The sequence below is a fragment of the Malus sylvestris genome, chromosome 5, assembly GCF_916048215.2.
Source record: "Malus sylvestris chromosome 5, drMalSylv7.2, whole genome shotgun sequence".
Lineage (NCBI taxonomy): Eukaryota > Viridiplantae > Streptophyta > Magnoliopsida > Rosales > Rosaceae > Malus > Malus sylvestris.
The window spans coordinates 35,711,086-35,727,120 of NC_062264.1; the positions used below are offsets into that span (position 1 = coordinate 35,711,086).

General features: G+C 38.5%; 3 protein-coding genes across 10 annotated transcripts; 2 read left to right on the top strand and 1 right to left on the bottom strand.

Moving 5' to 3' along the window:
* Positions 1–2,371: 2,371 nt before the first annotated feature.
* LOC126624590 (uncharacterized protein At4g26485-like) lies at positions 2,372–12,284 on the top strand. Of its 6 annotated transcripts, none has more exons than XM_050293662.1 (4): positions 2,372–2,556; positions 11,093–11,179; positions 11,593–11,791; positions 11,864–12,284. In XM_050293662.1, the coding sequence occupies exons 1-4, from the start codon at positions 2,502–2,504 to the stop codon at positions 12,168–12,170; spliced, it is 648 nt and encodes a 215-aa protein (XP_050149619.1). In that variant the 5' UTR covers positions 2,372–2,501; the 3' UTR covers positions 12,171–12,284. The 6 variants fall into 6 exon arrangements, with proteins under 6 accessions (XP_050149619.1, XP_050149618.1, XP_050149617.1 ...); XM_050293661.1 differs by lacking the exons at positions 11,093–11,179; positions 11,593–11,791 and adding exons at positions 3,220–3,418; positions 8,594–8,892 and having other exon boundaries at positions 2,374–2,643; positions 12,163–12,284; XM_050293660.1 differs by lacking the exons at positions 11,093–11,179; positions 11,593–11,791 and adding exons at positions 3,220–3,418; positions 8,594–8,726 and having other exon boundaries at positions 2,375–2,643; positions 11,997–12,284.
* On the top strand, positions 4,272–5,962 carry LOC126624589 (uncharacterized). Its single transcript, XM_050293657.1, has 2 exons — positions 4,272–5,000; positions 5,327–5,962. The coding sequence occupies exons 1-2, from the start codon at positions 4,340–4,342 to the stop codon at positions 5,338–5,340; spliced, it is 675 nt and encodes a 224-aa protein (XP_050149614.1). The 5' UTR covers positions 4,272–4,339; the 3' UTR covers positions 5,341–5,962.
* LOC126624584 (uncharacterized) lies at positions 8,931–15,617 on the bottom strand. 3 transcript variants are annotated; one of them, XR_007624155.1, is made up of 9 exons: positions 15,032–15,617; positions 14,641–14,700; positions 14,187–14,435; positions 13,931–14,007; positions 13,276–13,352; positions 12,866–12,998; positions 12,567–12,770; positions 12,340–12,477; positions 8,931–9,069 (listed from the first exon to the last, which is right to left on the bottom strand). XR_007624155.1 is itself a non-coding variant. In XM_050293652.1 (8 exons), exons 1-7 carry the CDS (start codon positions 15,486–15,488, stop codon positions 12,615–12,617), a joined length of 1,209 nt encoding a protein of 402 aa, XP_050149609.1. In that variant the 5' UTR covers positions 15,489–15,617; the 3' UTR covers positions 9,015–9,207; positions 12,567–12,614. The 3 variants fall into 3 exon arrangements, 2 of the variants coding, with proteins under 2 accessions (XP_050149609.1, XP_050149607.1); XM_050293652.1 differs by lacking the exon at positions 12,340–12,477 and having other exon boundaries at positions 9,015–9,207; XM_050293650.1 differs by lacking the exon at positions 8,931–9,069 and having other exon boundaries at positions 12,265–12,477.
* Positions 15,618–16,035: the final 418 nt, after the last annotated feature.

A 16,035-nucleotide genomic window follows, 5' to 3' on the forward strand; every position in this document is an offset into this window, starting at 1 on the left:
CTTTTAGCACCACTCTTGAAAAATAATTAACAACATTGTTGTTGTTTACACACAAAATTAACACACTATTCAATAGAAGTAAACCCTACCATTGTATATGACATCCATCTGTATTAAAGACTTTAGCTTTCTGTGCAAAAATAGAATTGCCTTAATAATAATTAGCAAGATATCAAAAAGTAGTTATTTATCTATGATGAAACATATATATGAGAGATCTTTTTATATATTTAAGACACAAGCTGAAACATCATGTGTGATAATACAAGTGGAGAGATACTAAAAAATATATCATATATCAAATCTCTCCACTAGTGTCATTATTATGACACGTAATATACCGATTTGTAATCCAAGCACATGGAAAAATTTATCCATGTATAGACAGTCTGGATAAGAAACCTATGTAAAATCTAATCAAATATGACTGAGGAATAGAATTGGCCAGAATGATGATATTGATATTAGTCTACTAACTTTATACAGAGAGTTCCCTATAAACAAGCAGCTGACCCTGCAATACTACTATACAAGAAAGGAAGGAAATATATACATATTAATTACTGATTACACGCCTATTCTAGGCCCCTTATGATAGGGATCTGATTGCTTTCTAACAACCTAGGAGAGACTTGACACTACCAAAGACTTCAAACTTAAGCATGATCTGAGATGCTTCTGCTTTCTGCTGCCAAGGACCACAATGTTGAAAAAAAAGCAGCTTCTTTTCATTTTGTCTGAATCTTTTTTTTTTCTTTTGATCCGTATATTAAAAGCCGAGACTATACAAGTCTTTTAATATGAAGCGTTTAAAACGATCCATGGGATATGGCAACGCCACGTATTTAATGAATTAGTTTTATGTTCACCGTCCTTTCTTTTTCCCGGTGGCAGGGCTGCCGCCGTTGCCAATGCTAGTACCCACGCCGTCTTCCTTCCTCCCTCAGCCACCGTATCAACTTTCCAGTTATCCCCAAGTTAAGTTCAGATCAAGGAGCAAACAGGTTGCCAAAATGACAATGGTTGGCATCCCAATGAGACTTTGGCAATGGCAGTCTTTTCTTGAGGGCGGAGGAGAGAGGCAGGTGGTAAGGGAGGAGGAAGGATGTGTGGATATGGGGGCCGACCGGCCGAGCACCAAGGCTGTTCTGTTTATTAAGTACGTGGCATTGTTAGAACCCTTGGATAGTTTTGGACGGTGCACATATATATTATAAAGACATGTATAATCTTGCACTAAAAAAAAACATGTAGAGAGAATCTTTATCCCATGTACAAAACAGTCTTCATGGTCTACTTTGGAAATTAATAATTATCAAGGACAGTCAATTCAATGCGACCCTTTTTCTTCTAACTCTTTGTATAAGAGGTATTAGCCCATTTTTGAACTTATAAGTAGTCACACATTCAGGATTCTAGCATAGGGTGTTCTAATTAAATTATGTTAGATGTTAGTGGGACGGTAAGTTGGGGTTAACGTCTATGCGTCTAGATGGGGGTCTAGATAGAGTTCTAAGCAGACTAGGAGGATTTAAGTAAATTTATTATTTATCATATAGATAAGGGCATATTTACACTTAAAAAAACTATATTTCTATTGAGAATTTGGATTTATTATTTTAATTAGGTTTATAATTTAACATATACCATCCAAAATATCATGATTTTTGGTTTTGTATTTTAGTGAATTTGATGGTAGATGAAAATTCAAGTGATTATGAGTTCTTAGTACTTTACGAAATATTTTTCAGAATGCATATGAATATATAGTGAATTTCAAAAGAAATATATGGTGTAAAAAGTATTAGTTGAGTAGTACGTTATTCCTTTATTACTTGAAATGTTTACATAACCTGATTGGACAACAATTAAAAAAGATAAATGAGGAGTTGGTCATGTGAGAAATGGAGTCATAAAGTCATATTCTATTTCTTATTCGTTGAAACCAAGGTCCAAAAACAAAAAGAGTCATGGTAGTCTTCTTCATGTTACTTTTCATCTGAAATTAGATTTTTTTTTTTTTTTTTGTGGTTCTAAGCTTCTGCTGCACTGCATCTGAACATCCATTGTGGTCTTCTCTCTTTTACCACCTGCCCAGACCATTGGATGGTCCTAAGAGGTCCTCACATGCACTGTCCTCACATGCACTTCTTCAGACTTCCATGTAAATCGGCTAAGGATAATTCTTAGGTACTCAATACTGAGTACCTCATAAACTCAATTTTTTAATTTGACTCAATTAAAAGATGTCACATATTTCTTTGTTTTGAAACCTAAAAAAATGTCTTTTATTTTTTAAAATAATAAAATATAAGTTAAAACATCATTAGACCAGAATAAAAAAGCGAGTACCTAAATATTATTCCTTGGCTAATACCTGATGTATTAATTAATGTTGCAACTTTCAAGACTCGGAAGAGAAAAGTATCATACTTCTAAACAGCTTTTGTTTCCCAAAAGACAAAAGAAGAAGAAATTTCAAGTAAATTACAGAGACTCAAATGGCAGAGAAGAAGATTATGCACTATAGCAGCTCTCAGAAGATACTGTTAGTAGGTGAGGGCAACTTCTCTTTTGCTGCTTGCTTAGCCACTGCATTTGGCTCTGCAAACAACATTGTCGCCACTACTCTCGACTCCAAAGGTATTACGGATATCATTGACTTTCTTAAATTAAGAACATTTTATTTTCATAAGTGCTTCAGCAATCAAAAACCGTTTCAGAGTGTGATTCAACGATCAAAACCGTTTCAGAGTGTGGTTTAATGATCAAAATCATTTAGTTTTTAGATTCTTTTTGAAGGATTATCCGTGCCATATATCAATCAAATTGAGAATTGTTGAGTTGTTCGATTGCCTTCATTTACATTTCAACTTTATCCGTTTCAGGGTGTGATTTAACGATCAAAACCATTTAGTTTTTAGATTCGCTTTCAAGGATTATCCCTGCCACTGCCGAATATCGATCAAGTTGACGATTTTTTAGTTGTTCGATTGTCTTCATTTTCATTTCAACTTTATCTCAACGAACCATGGTGTTTTCCACATTTTAGATGATCAAACATTTTATATAAAATACAGACGGTTTCAATCGTAAACATGCATTCTTGGGTAGGCACCAAAGCAGAAACAATGTCCTTTAACTTATATTGATATTTGTATGTATATGTGTATGTTTATACCAATTTCTTGACTAAAATCCCTTCCATACTACTTGTAGAGTCATTTATGGACAAGTACCCAGATGCAGTGAGGAAATGGAAGAAGTTAAAGGGAAAGGGATGTGTAGTATTGCATCAAGTGGATGTGGATACCATGAGCCAACACCCTCTGCTAGCTGCTAAACTATTTGATCGAGTCGTCTTTAATTTCCCTCACGCGGGCTTCATCGGCATGGAAAGCCAGAGGTTTCAAATTGAGTAAGTTCTAATACACAGCAATTCTACATGAATCAAATGTATAGTGATGCGTTAGAACGATGCATTTTTATTGGAAGTAGGGTTCAATATTGGAAGAATAATGCAAGTAGGGTTCGTAGGGTTCAATGTTGGAAGAATAATGCAACCCTTTGTTTAAGTTTTTTGATGGATAACAGCTCAGCTTAGTGCTAGTGTTAGCTGGTTGTTATTCCACCAGCTTTGTAAAGCTAATTAGTAGTTTCAGTTAGAGAGAGTGGAGGACACAATGATGCTTGCTTAGCTGCCAGGAGGTCACAATGATGCTGCCATTATCCTCCACCTTTCCATCTCCACTCTCCTTCCCGTTTTCTTATCATATATATGTTGGACCTTGTAGCTGATTCATATTATGAAATATACATTAAAATTCTATATGGTATCAGAGCAGGAAAAATAACCTGCTGCTGCATTCCTACCATCTCCGATATGGCGGAAGAAAATTCTTCTTCGTTTGAAGCTGAAAATTCCCAGATATTTTTCTCCTCAACCTTGTCTGAGGTGGATGTCAACCCAAATCAAAGATTAAGCTTGGTCTTGTTAAATGAGTTTAATTACTTGCCTTGGTCAAGAGCAGTGAGTCTTGCCCTAGGTGGAAGGTCCAAGATATGGTTCATAAATGGAAGCATCGAAGCCCATGATGCGTCCTCACCAACATACGAATCCTGGCTTTGCAAAGATCAGCTAGTTATGTCATGGCTCCTAAATTCCATGGAACGTAAAATAGCTGAAATATTCAGTTATTCTGAATCATCATTCAAGCTATGGGAAACAGTCAAGGAGATGTATGGCAGTCATAACAATGCTGCACGTGTGTTTCAATTGAAGAAGGACATTTCCAACCTACAACAAGAAGGAAAGCCCTTTGTTCAACTTCTAGGCAGCATGAAGAGCATGTGGAATGAGTTGGAAATGTATCGGCCTTATACAATTGAAGCGTCCGTATTTCTGAAAAGGGCAGAAGAAGACAAGATATTCCAACTCTTGTCAAGCCTCGATTCTGGATACGAAGACCTGCGAAGCCACATACTCATGAACCCCGAACTACCTTCCTTCACCAGTGTATGTGCAACAATCCAACGTGAAGAAGTAATAAGGAAAGTCATGAACATTGGCACAAAGACCAGTGTAACTGAAGCAAGGGCTTACCTAACCAACGAAAGAAAATACAAAGTGAAGAATCCACACTTGAAGTGCCAACACTGCAACTATACTGGTCACGTTAAGGAGACATGCTGGATCTTACATCCAGAATTAAAGCCGGAGTTCATGAAGGATACCAAGGGTTCACAAAGACAAAATCGTGCACCACACAAAGCCTACAAAGCATCTGCATCAACCTCACATGGGTCTGATGCACTCAAGAGCTTCACAGCAAATCCGGCTGCACTCATAAATGATTTTGTAGCATATCTTCAAAGCAAAAAAGAAGGGATTAAGAGTGATCACACGATTGGTTTTGAAGATGGAAACTCAACAGCTTTGCTAGGCAAGTTCAATGGTTTCTTAACAGACACACAACACATGCCCCGAGATGACATGCTAGGTATCATGACTGCTTTCAAAACTGCTCTTAATATAAATATGATGCATGATTTTTGGATTGTTGATTCGGGTGCCACAGATCATATAACCAATCATGTTTCCAAGTTTCACAAGTTTGAAAAATTTTCACAACCTTCTCAAGTCTCAACTGCAAATGGTGAGAGTTCTAAGGTTTTAGGCAAGGGAAATATCAACTTAATGTCGGACAAAATTGAGTCAGTAGTCTTATATGTTCCTTCTTTTCCATTTCAACTTCTATCTGTAGGAAAAATCACCAACACCTTAAATTGTTTAACCATCTTCTATTCTCACAATGTCGTTTTTCAGGATTGTCTCACTAAGAAGACGATTGGTGAAGGGTTTTACCTAGATGGTCTCTATTACATATCAAAGAGCAGTCCCAGAGGATTTCAAGCCAAGTCCAATCCATCCCAGGATAGTCAATTGTGGCATCAACGTTTAGCTCATCCTTCCCAACCTGTTTTGTCATCTTTGTTTCCAAACTTAGGAAATGATTTAATTCAGTGTGAAACATTTCATCTGTCTAAGGCCACTAGATTGCCTTTTCACTCATCCTCATCTAGGACTAGTAAAGTTTTCGAACTAGTTCACTCAGATGTATGGGGACCAACGTTTGAATCTTTTGATGGTTATAAGTATTATGTAATCTTTGTTGATGATTTCTCTAGAGCCACATGGTTGTACCTTTTAAAGTCTAAGAGTGAAGTGATAGAAGTTTTTAAGGATTTTCACAACCTTGTTAAGAACCATTTTTCCTCTCAAATTCAAACCTTAAGATCTGACAATGGCACCGAATATATGTCCCATATCATGTCACAATATTTGAGCAAGCATGGTATCATGCATCAAACAAGTTGTGTTGGCACACCTCAACAAAATGGTGTAGCCGAAAGAAAAAATCGTGACATACTGGAAAAAACGAGAGCATTAATGTTACAAATGAATGTACCAAAGAGATTTTGGTCCCAAGGAGTCATGGCGGTTGTGTACATCATCAATAGACTTCCTAGCCGAGTCTTGGAGTTTAAATCTCCCCTTGAAGTTATGAAAGGAAGAAAAATCAACCTTTCACATCTTAGAGTCTTTGGTTGTGTCTGTTTTGTTCATGTTCAGTCACACCATCGAGCATCTAAATTGGATCCTAGAGCTCTCAAATGTGTTTTTCTTGGTTATTCATCAACACAAAAAGGATATAAGTGCTATGATCCTCAAATGAGAAAAATAATTGTATCCAAAGATGTTCGATTCCATGAAGCTAACCCTTTTTTCAGCAAATCACATGAAGCCACAAGTCAGGGGGAGTGTATCTTAGACCTGCTTCCTCTACCAAGAATCAGCATTCCAGATGTTTTAAACGACAGAGTGTATAACCATGACAGCACCGATGCATCTCCTACACCTCTCACTGAAGTCAACAATGAAGGCACTCATCCTGATGATTCTATGCATGATGATGACAACGGCAATCAAGGAAATCTTCAAAGTGTGGCTGATAACTTGAACGAGGATGAGACAACTCCCCCAGTACTTCGACGCAATCCTCGACGTGATAGACAACCTCCCACAAGGTTTCAAGATTTTGTCACATATAAACCGAGGCATCCAATCTCCAATTGCTTGTCGTATCAAAAGGTAACTCCATCTCATGCTGCCTTTCTTAACACCATTTCAAGTCACAGTGAGCCTCAAAACTTTCATGAGGCTAATAACCAAGCTGTGTGGAAAGAAGCAATGCGAGATGAACTCAAAGCACTAGACCAACACAAAACCTGGAGCATCATCAAACTTCCAAAAGGAAAAAGGGCAGTAGGCTGCAAATGGATCTATAAGATCAAGTTTAATTCTGATGGTTCAATTGAGAGGCATAATGCCAGGCTGGTGGCTCGAGGATTCACTCAAACATTTGAGGTGGATTACAAAGAAACATTTGCTCCTGTTGCAAAAATGAACTCAGTTAGGGTTCTATTGTCTGTTGCTGTCAATAAGGGTTGGTCCATGTACCAAATGGACGTGAAGAACGCCTTTCTACATGGTGATCTTGAAGAAGAGGTCTATATGAGATTGCCACCAGGACACCCTCAAAGCCATGAACCTGATTTGGTGTGTAAATTGCATAAGTCGATTTATGGATTGAAGCAATCGCCTCGTGCTTGGTATGCAAAACTAAGTTCCGTTCTTCATAGTGTTGGTTTCAAAAGGAGTAATGCAGATTCATCATTATTTGTGCGCACGGGAGCTGTGAGCAAATTAGTTGTGTTGATATACGTGGATGACTTAATAATCACAGGTGATAATGATGCAGAAATCTCCACACTCAAACAATCACTTCAACAAAGATTTGCAGTTAAAGATCTCGGGGTGTTGAAGTATTTTCTTGGAATCGAAATGGCATCTTCACACAAGGGACTATTTCTTAATCAACGGAAATACGTCATGGATCTACTCAAGGAAGCTAATATGAGTGAGGCTAAGCCTGCACTTACCCCTCTCGATAGCAAGCTTAAACTTGACTTGGGAGGCACGCCACTCTCGGATATCAGCTTCTATCAGAGGCTTGTCGGCAAGCTGATCTACCTAACAATCACCAGACCTGACATCTCATATTCAGTAAGTATCGCCAGTCAGTTCATGCACTCACCCACCATCGAGCATCTAAACCTTGTAAAAAGAATCTTACGTTACTTAAAAGGGTCCGTTGGTCGTGGCATCCTCATGGCAAAGAATGACAACACTCAAATAATGGGGTACTGCGATGCAGATTGGGCAGGAAACGCCATCGATCGCAAATCCACCACTAGTTATTGTACCTTTGTTGGTGGAAATTTGGTCACGTGGAAGAGCAAAAAACAAACTGTCATCGCAAGGTCAAGTGCCGAAGCTGTCGTGCAATGGCCTCAACCGCGTGTGAGCTGATATGGCTAAAAGAACTTTTATGTGACTTAGGTGTGTTCACGGCTCAACCAATGACCTTATTGTGTGACAACCAGGCTGCCATGCACATAGCATCAAACCCCGTCTTTCACGAGAGGACGAAACATATTGAAGTCGACTGCCACTATGTCCGTGAACAAGTACAGTCGCAAGTGATCCAGACGCATTATGTAAAAAGCTCCGATCAACTGGCTGATATATTCACCAAACCTATGGCTTCTCATCAGTTTCAAAGGCTCCTCTCCAAGCTTGGATCCATCAATCTTCTGGATCCAGCTTGAGGGGGAGTATTGGAAGTAGGGTTCAATATTGGAAGAATAATGCAAGTAGGGTTCGTAGGGTTCAATGTTGGAAGAATAATGCAACCCTTTGTTTAAGTTTTTTGATGGATAACAGCTCAGCTTAGTGCTAGTGTTAGCTGGTTGTTATTCCACCAGCTTTGTAAAGCTAATTAGTAGTTTAAGTTAGAGAGAGTGGAGGACACAATGATGCTTGCTTAGCTGCCAGGAGGTCACAATGATGCTGCCATTATCCTCCACCTTTCCATCTCCACTCTCCTTCCCGTTTTCTTATCATATATATGTTGGACCTTGTAGCTGATTCATATTATGAAATATACATTAAAATTCTATAATTTTCCAGGTTGCATCAAGATCTGGTCAAGCGGTTCTTCGCCGCTGCGTCTGCAATGCTGACGGGAAGAGGAGAAGTTCATGTGACACACAAGACCGCTAATCCTTTCAGCAGATGGAACATAGTGAAGTTAGCAGAAGAGGTAGGGTTATATCTGGTTGAGGAAGCACCTTTCACGCGTGCAGATTATCCAGGTTATCTCAATAAGAGAGGAAGTGGGAGAAAATGCAACCGGACATTTCGTGTTGGACAGTGTAGTACCTACAAATTTGCCAAGCTACCACTTCAACTTCTGGTCCTTGATTCACCTTATTGAATTCTTGATCTGATTTCGTTCTCGCCTCTGTTCTTCAACATGTAAACTATTTTCTTATTGTTTAAACTTTGGTATGGAGTAACACAGCAACAAGTCAGCAAGTCAATTCGATCATTTGTCTCTATGAAATTTTCATTTATCTCGGCATCTTCCTTCTCGGAATATCCACCTACTTGTTGGAAGACAAATCTTTGTGTCCACCATAGATCCGAATTGTTCACGAGGAATAGACTAGTGTCACCTAAAATGACTGCATTTCGGCGGCCTTTCTTACACCAATTATATGTTCAATCTCTTGTGCTCCGCCCTGTCAAATAGAAAACACAGAAAATAAGTTAATCTAGGAATGAATAGCTCACAATTGAAACAAACCAAATAGGACGTGACCAGAATTTACCTCGTCACCAATGTGGGAAGAAGCCATTTTTCGTGAAGTTACTTCCGCTCACGTATATGTCGACATTGCTTCCTCAATACTCCTAATTACAACACTAAGACCACTTCGGCTTTCTAAAGCTTTAACTGCTGCTCGGTGTGCATTTTTTACATTTATATGCCCTTGGTCAAATCCACAGCATCATTCAATTTTGTAGCATCCAATACTAAAATATGGACCAGAAAAAAGTGTGTTTACCTATTAACAGATGCCTTGCTTCATGAATGACGATACGGTGTCTATTTGGAGGCCAATAACTTGAGAGTTAGAGCTAAACAGGTACCACCAAGGAAGATAGAATCCGCAAACGCTAGCCCCAATACTGCTGTAAGGTTAGTCCTGAGATCGATGCCTTAAGAAAGAAGAAAAGATAGTCCCCCAAGAAAGGCAATCAAAACGGGGCAAGAACTTTCGGAAAGACCCCACTTTTTTGGAGCAGGTTTCGATGCTGGATAAGGTAACGTAGAAATGGCTTAAATCAGAACTAGGCTCATGAAGACCATATATCATAATAAGAACATAAAAGAGTCCAATGCAGAACATTTCAGTATAACATCGCTTATATGATAGGGGAAGGGTGTGAATCTCTAACAATTACTAATCTACATCAAAATCCATTGTGAAAGGAATCAGAATAAGCACCTTCTAAACCGGTTGAAGTCTTCAACACTGTTGGTGTAACATTGCGTGTTCCCTCCAAAACTACAAGGAGGAAAAGAACAAAAACATAGAGAAAACAACATGAGATACAGCAATGATCTAAAAGTTCAAATGCTTCCCTTACCTAGACTCGGTACGCCAGTAACACAACTTTGGCGATATCCAAACCAATAACACAACGTCATGATTAAATTTCTCACATGATAGTATCATTACTTAACGAAAAGCCTGCAGTACTGTTCACTTTAACGAAAAATCACATTTTTATTCATTAGTTTTCCTTTTCTTTATAGGATATATAAAGTACATGTCGGTGGAGAAATTTTATACGGCGTATTTGATGCATAATGTGAGATGCTGATCCATTGTGGTCTAAGCTTCTTTTGCACTGCATCTGAACATCCGTTGTGGTCTTCTCTCTTTCATCACCTGCCCAGAACATTGGGTGGTCCTCAGAGATCCTCACATGCACTTCTTCAAACTTCCATGTAAATCGGTTAAGGATAATACTTAGGTACTCAATACTGACTACCTCATAAACTCACTTTTTAATTTGACTCAATTAAAAGATGTCGCATGCTTTTGTTTTGGAGCCCAAGAAAAATGTCTTTTTTTTTTAAATAATAAAATATGTGTTAAAACATCATTGAACCAAAATAAAAAAGCAAGTACCTAAGTATTATTCATTGGGTAATACCTGTAGTATTAATTAATGTTGCAACTTTCCAGACTCGGAAGAGAAAATTATCAAGCTTCTAAACAGCTTTTGTTCCCAAAAAGGCAAAAGAAGAAGAAATTTCAAGTAAATTAATTATGGAATAACTTTTGATTCCTATCTTGGATTTGGAATCATCGTAAAGATACAGATGGGGGCTATGTTGGGACGAGATTGAACGTATCAATATACATTTCCTTTCCGTCAACTAAAGTATGTTCCTTTCCCTCATACAAATTAAATAGCAATAACGGCAAGACACCTTAAAAGCAATAACTAGTTTCGTCGATAAATAAATTCAACAAACACGGGGCTGCCATCAAATGGAAGAGGAGAAAAGGATTATGCACTACAGCAGCTCTCAGAAGATATTGTTAGTAGGTGAGGGCAACTTTTCTTTTGCTGCTTCCTTAGCCACTGCATTTGGCTCTGCAAACAACATTGTCGCCACTTCTCTCGACTCCAAAGGTATTACGGGTGATAATCTATTTCGTTTTTGCTACATTGCACCGAGAATTCGCAATATTGATATCAAAAACCGTTTCAGAGTAGGTTCAACGATCAGAACCATTTAGTTTTTAGATTTTCTTTACAGGATTATCCCTGCAACTGCCAAATAACGATCAAATTGACGATCTTTTAGTTGTTCGATTGTCTTCGTTTTCATTTCAACTTTATCTTAACGAACCATGGTGTTTTCCACATTTTAGATGATCAAACATTTTATATAAAATATAAACTGTTTCAATCGTCAACATGCATTCTAGGGTAGGCAACAAAAAAGAAACAATGTCCTTTAACTTATATATTGATATTTGTATGTATATATATGTATGTTTATACCAATTTCTTGACTAAAATCCCTTCCATACTACTTGTAGAGTCGTTTATGGGGAAGTACCCAGATGCAGTGAGGACATTGAAGACGCTAAAGGGAATGGGATGTGTAGTATTGCATCAAGTGGATGTGGATACCATGAGCCAACACCCTCGGCTAGCTGATCAACTATTTGATCGAATCGTCTTTAATTTCCCTCACGCGGGCTTCTTCGGATGGGAACACCAGAGGTTTCAAATTGAGTAAGTTTTAATACAGAGCAATTCTACATGAATCAAATGTAAAGTGATGCGTTGGAACGATGCATTTTCCAGGTTGCACCAAGATCTGGTCAAGCGGTTCTTCGCAGCTGCGTCTGAAATGCTGACGGGAAGAGGAGAAGTTCATGTGACACACAAGACCGGTAATCCTTTCAGCAGATGGAACATAGTGAAGTTAGCAGAAGAGGTAGGGTTATATCTGGTTGAGGAAGCACCTTTCAAGCGAGCGGATTATCCAGGTTATCTCAATAAGAAAGGAAGTGGGAGAAAATGCAACCGGACATTTCGTGTTGGACAGTGTAGTACCTACAAATTTGCCAAGCTACCACTTCGACTTCTGGTTCTTGATTCACCTTATTGAATTCTTGAACTGATTTCGTTCTCGCCTCTGTTCTTCAACATGTAAACTATTATCTTATTGTTTAAACTTTGGTATGGAGTAACACAGCAACAAGTCAGCAAGTCAATTCGATCATTTGTCTCTATGAAATTTTCATTTATCTCGGCATCTTCCTTCTCAGAATATCCACCTAGTTGTTGGAAGACAATTCTTTGTGTCCACCGTAGATTAGAATTGTTCGCGAGGAATAGCCTAGTGTCACCTAAAATGACTGCATTTCGGCGGCCTTTCTTACACCAATTACATGTTCAATCTCTTGTGCTCCGCCCTGTCAAATAGAAAACACAGAAAATAAGTTAATCTAGGAATGAATAGCACACAATTGAAACAAACCAAATAGGACGGACCAGAATTTACCTCGTCACCAATGTGGGAAGAAGCCATTTTTCGTGAAGTTACTTCCGCTCACGTATTTGTTGACATTGCTTCCTCAATACTCCTAATTACAACACTAAGACCACTTCGGCTTTCTAAAGCTTTAACCGCAGCTCGGTGTGCATTTTTATGCCATTTTAGCATATTGTAAGCTTGTAAAAGGGACCACCTTGCTTGGTTTGACATCTTCTCAAGATAACAACGAAAAAAAGGTGTGAAAATCTTAGTACTTTAAGTTAACGGAAATCACAGAACTACAAATTTTCGGTTATAGAGAGTACCTCGGGAACAGACAGTGGGGGTTCTAGAAGAACACAGATGCCCCTAAATAGATTTTCATCATTTTCTCCACCCTCTGCCTCACCATAAATAAGAGCTTCAGCAGCAATGCCTGCGAAAAGCACCATGCAGTACCTGAACGCATAATGTGAAGAAATTAGCAAATGCTTGGCATGTTATTACTCTTAAGTCCACAATACATAATCAAAAGATCTAAAATGCAGAGGCAAACTAGGGAAACCTTGGACATTTTACATAAGCTTAAGGAAAAATAATCTGTAGTTCACTTCCAACATATATATTCAAGGAAAGTAGCAACGTCACCCCAAAGAATTTTTTTGTTTTCGTTCAGGTTTTGGAAACCAAATGAGCTTATTCATGACACCTACTTGCAATTTCATTTCATACCCACCTGTCAAAAGCAGTGCCATCAAGTCGTCCTTCAGCAAGGTCATTGGCCATTTTCTCATCCCAAAATTGAGTTCCAGCCTGTAAAATAGTAGTCGGTATGATCTTAACTTTTCATCCTAACAGCAGTACATTGCAATGAAGGACGACAAGTCATACGCTATAATCACTACATATCAATAATGAAAAATGTAGTGATCATTATGTCCTTAAACAAGGTCAAAACTCTATACATTGCAGCCCAAAAAAATGTATTAGAGACTGACTTTGTAAGAAAACCAAGCTAGCACAAAGAAATCTACTGTCCTCTGAGTTTCATAAGATTATACAAGTACATAAACCTGGGCGGCACCTACGCTAATTCAGTAATTCTACTCAAATGCAAGTCACATTAATAAAATGTTACACTTAAATATTCAATGACAAGATAAAAAATTTGCAATAGATACATGATTGCTCTGAAAAGACGTCACATATGACGTACCGTCAATCCAGTATAGTAAAAAATATGCAGGAATCACATTCATATCCTAAATCCGTTTAGTAGTAACTTCATATAGGTTTAGAAACGCGTAATGATGGCAAGATTTCACTGTTGAAAGCACAGCAAACAAAACCAAACCAGATCTCGTATAAAGCCAACAGAGGAAAGAAATTACCTGCCCTTGAATGCCCATTTGCATTGCAACAATTGGGTCCAATATCACCCCACGAATTGGGCAACCCATCAGATAAGCTGCAATTTAATACGGGGAACCAGTTAACTGCACAGGGTTTACACTCTTGCGAGGATGTCACTTTAGTAAAGGTGGTTGAAGATTTAAGAAATGGTTCATGCCCTTGGTCAAATCCACAGCATCATTCAATTTTGTAGCATCCAATACTAAAATATGGACCAGGAAAAAGTGTGTTTACCTATTAACAGATGCCCTGCTTCATGAATGAGGATACGGCGTCTATTTGGAGGCCAATAACTTGAGAGTTGAGCTAAACAGGTACCACCAAGGAAGATAGAATCCGCAAACGCAAGCCCCAATACTGCTGTAAGGTTAGGCCTGAGATCGATGCCTTGAGAAAGAAGAAAAGATAGTCCTCCAAGAAAGGCAATCAAAATGGGGCCAGAACTTTCGGAAAGACCCCACTTTTTTGGAGCAAATTTCGATGCTGGATAAAGTAACATAGAAATGGCTTAAATCAGAACTAGGCTCTTGAAGACCATATATCATAATAAGAACATACATTTTGCAACATAAAAGAGTCCAATGCAGAACATAGTATAACATCGCTTATAACATAGGGGAAAGGTGTGAATCTCTAACAATTACTAATCTACATCAAAGTCCATTGTGAAAGGAATCAGAATAAGCACCTTCTAAACCGGTTGAAGTCTTCAACACTGTTGGTGTAACATTGCGTGTTCCCTCCAAAACTACAAGGAGGAAAAGAACAAAAACATAGAGAAAACAACATGAGATACAGCAATGATCTAAAAGTTCAAATGTTTCCCTTACCTAGACTCGGTACGCCAGTAACACCACTATGGCGATATCCAAACCAATAACGCAATGCCATGATTAAATTTCTCACATGATAGTATTATTGGTTTCAGATGCCGTCACAATAGCCTAGAGGCAGATGGGTGCACAACTTTTCACTAACAGTAAGCAAATTGGAATTTTTGAACAATTAGGATCAAATGGTGAGCAAATTTCACCAATACCCAATAAAAATTTTCTCGGAATAAGCAAAATTTACATTACCAACATTCCTGAATTTCCCAAAATTGGGCAAGAATCCTCTGTCCTTGAGAAAGACATAAGCTTTGCCCACAAGCTTCATATTGTCAGCATTGAGGCACGTATCCAGGACCTCCCAATCCCTCTCCAACCCAACTAACCCCAGCTCGCCGAGTCGAGGCCGGGTCGACTCAGCCGCCAAGGACCCATTAGCAAGCTCAATTGGGTTTTTCTGGGTTTCGATTGATTGCAAGAAATTGAGAGCCCGGGCAAGGTCTTTGCGCTTCACCGCATCCTCGTACTCCTTCCACTCTCGAAGAGCTGATCTGGGGACGGTTTGGCGCCTCGAGGCGCGAAGAGAGGTGGCGGGTGGCTGTGCGCGCGGCGGTGTTTGGAGGGAGAGAGAGGAGAATTGGGGGGGAAATGGTTTGGAGGAGAGAGAGTGAGGGATTGAACTGAGGTTTGGCGGAGCAAACGCCATGAGAGATAAGACCGTTGGAAGCCGGTTTGTTTATTATTTAGGATATGGAAAGGTTTTTTCATTGCTTTGGAAGCTGGGTGGCAGTTGGTTCGACTGAAATTGTGAATGTCAGTCATATGCTTGTTTGAGTTAATGACACGTTACGCATGGTTTGGGTCGGGAAATGAGCATTTCTACGTAGTCTTCAAAGTAGATGTCAAAAATTAAATGTCAAATATTAATTTGATGGTTGATGTGATAATGTTAAATTTTCCAACCGATATGTTTTTTTTGTTATAAACGATATTTGAAGAACCCATTTTAAAAAGAAATCAATTAAAATATGTTTTTAAGATCTATAATTGGTGCATTAATGAGACCTACACAATAAAATAATTAAAAAAAAATTAACATCACCTTTTCTCATATATCAAATTTGACATATAAGAACTCAAAGTATCTCCAAAGGAGATGTCAAAACTACCACATAGGTATATAACAATAAAAATTGGCAACAAACTTTCTCCAACTGAGCCTTCAATTTCCCACGTGGAGTTGAGTCAATTGA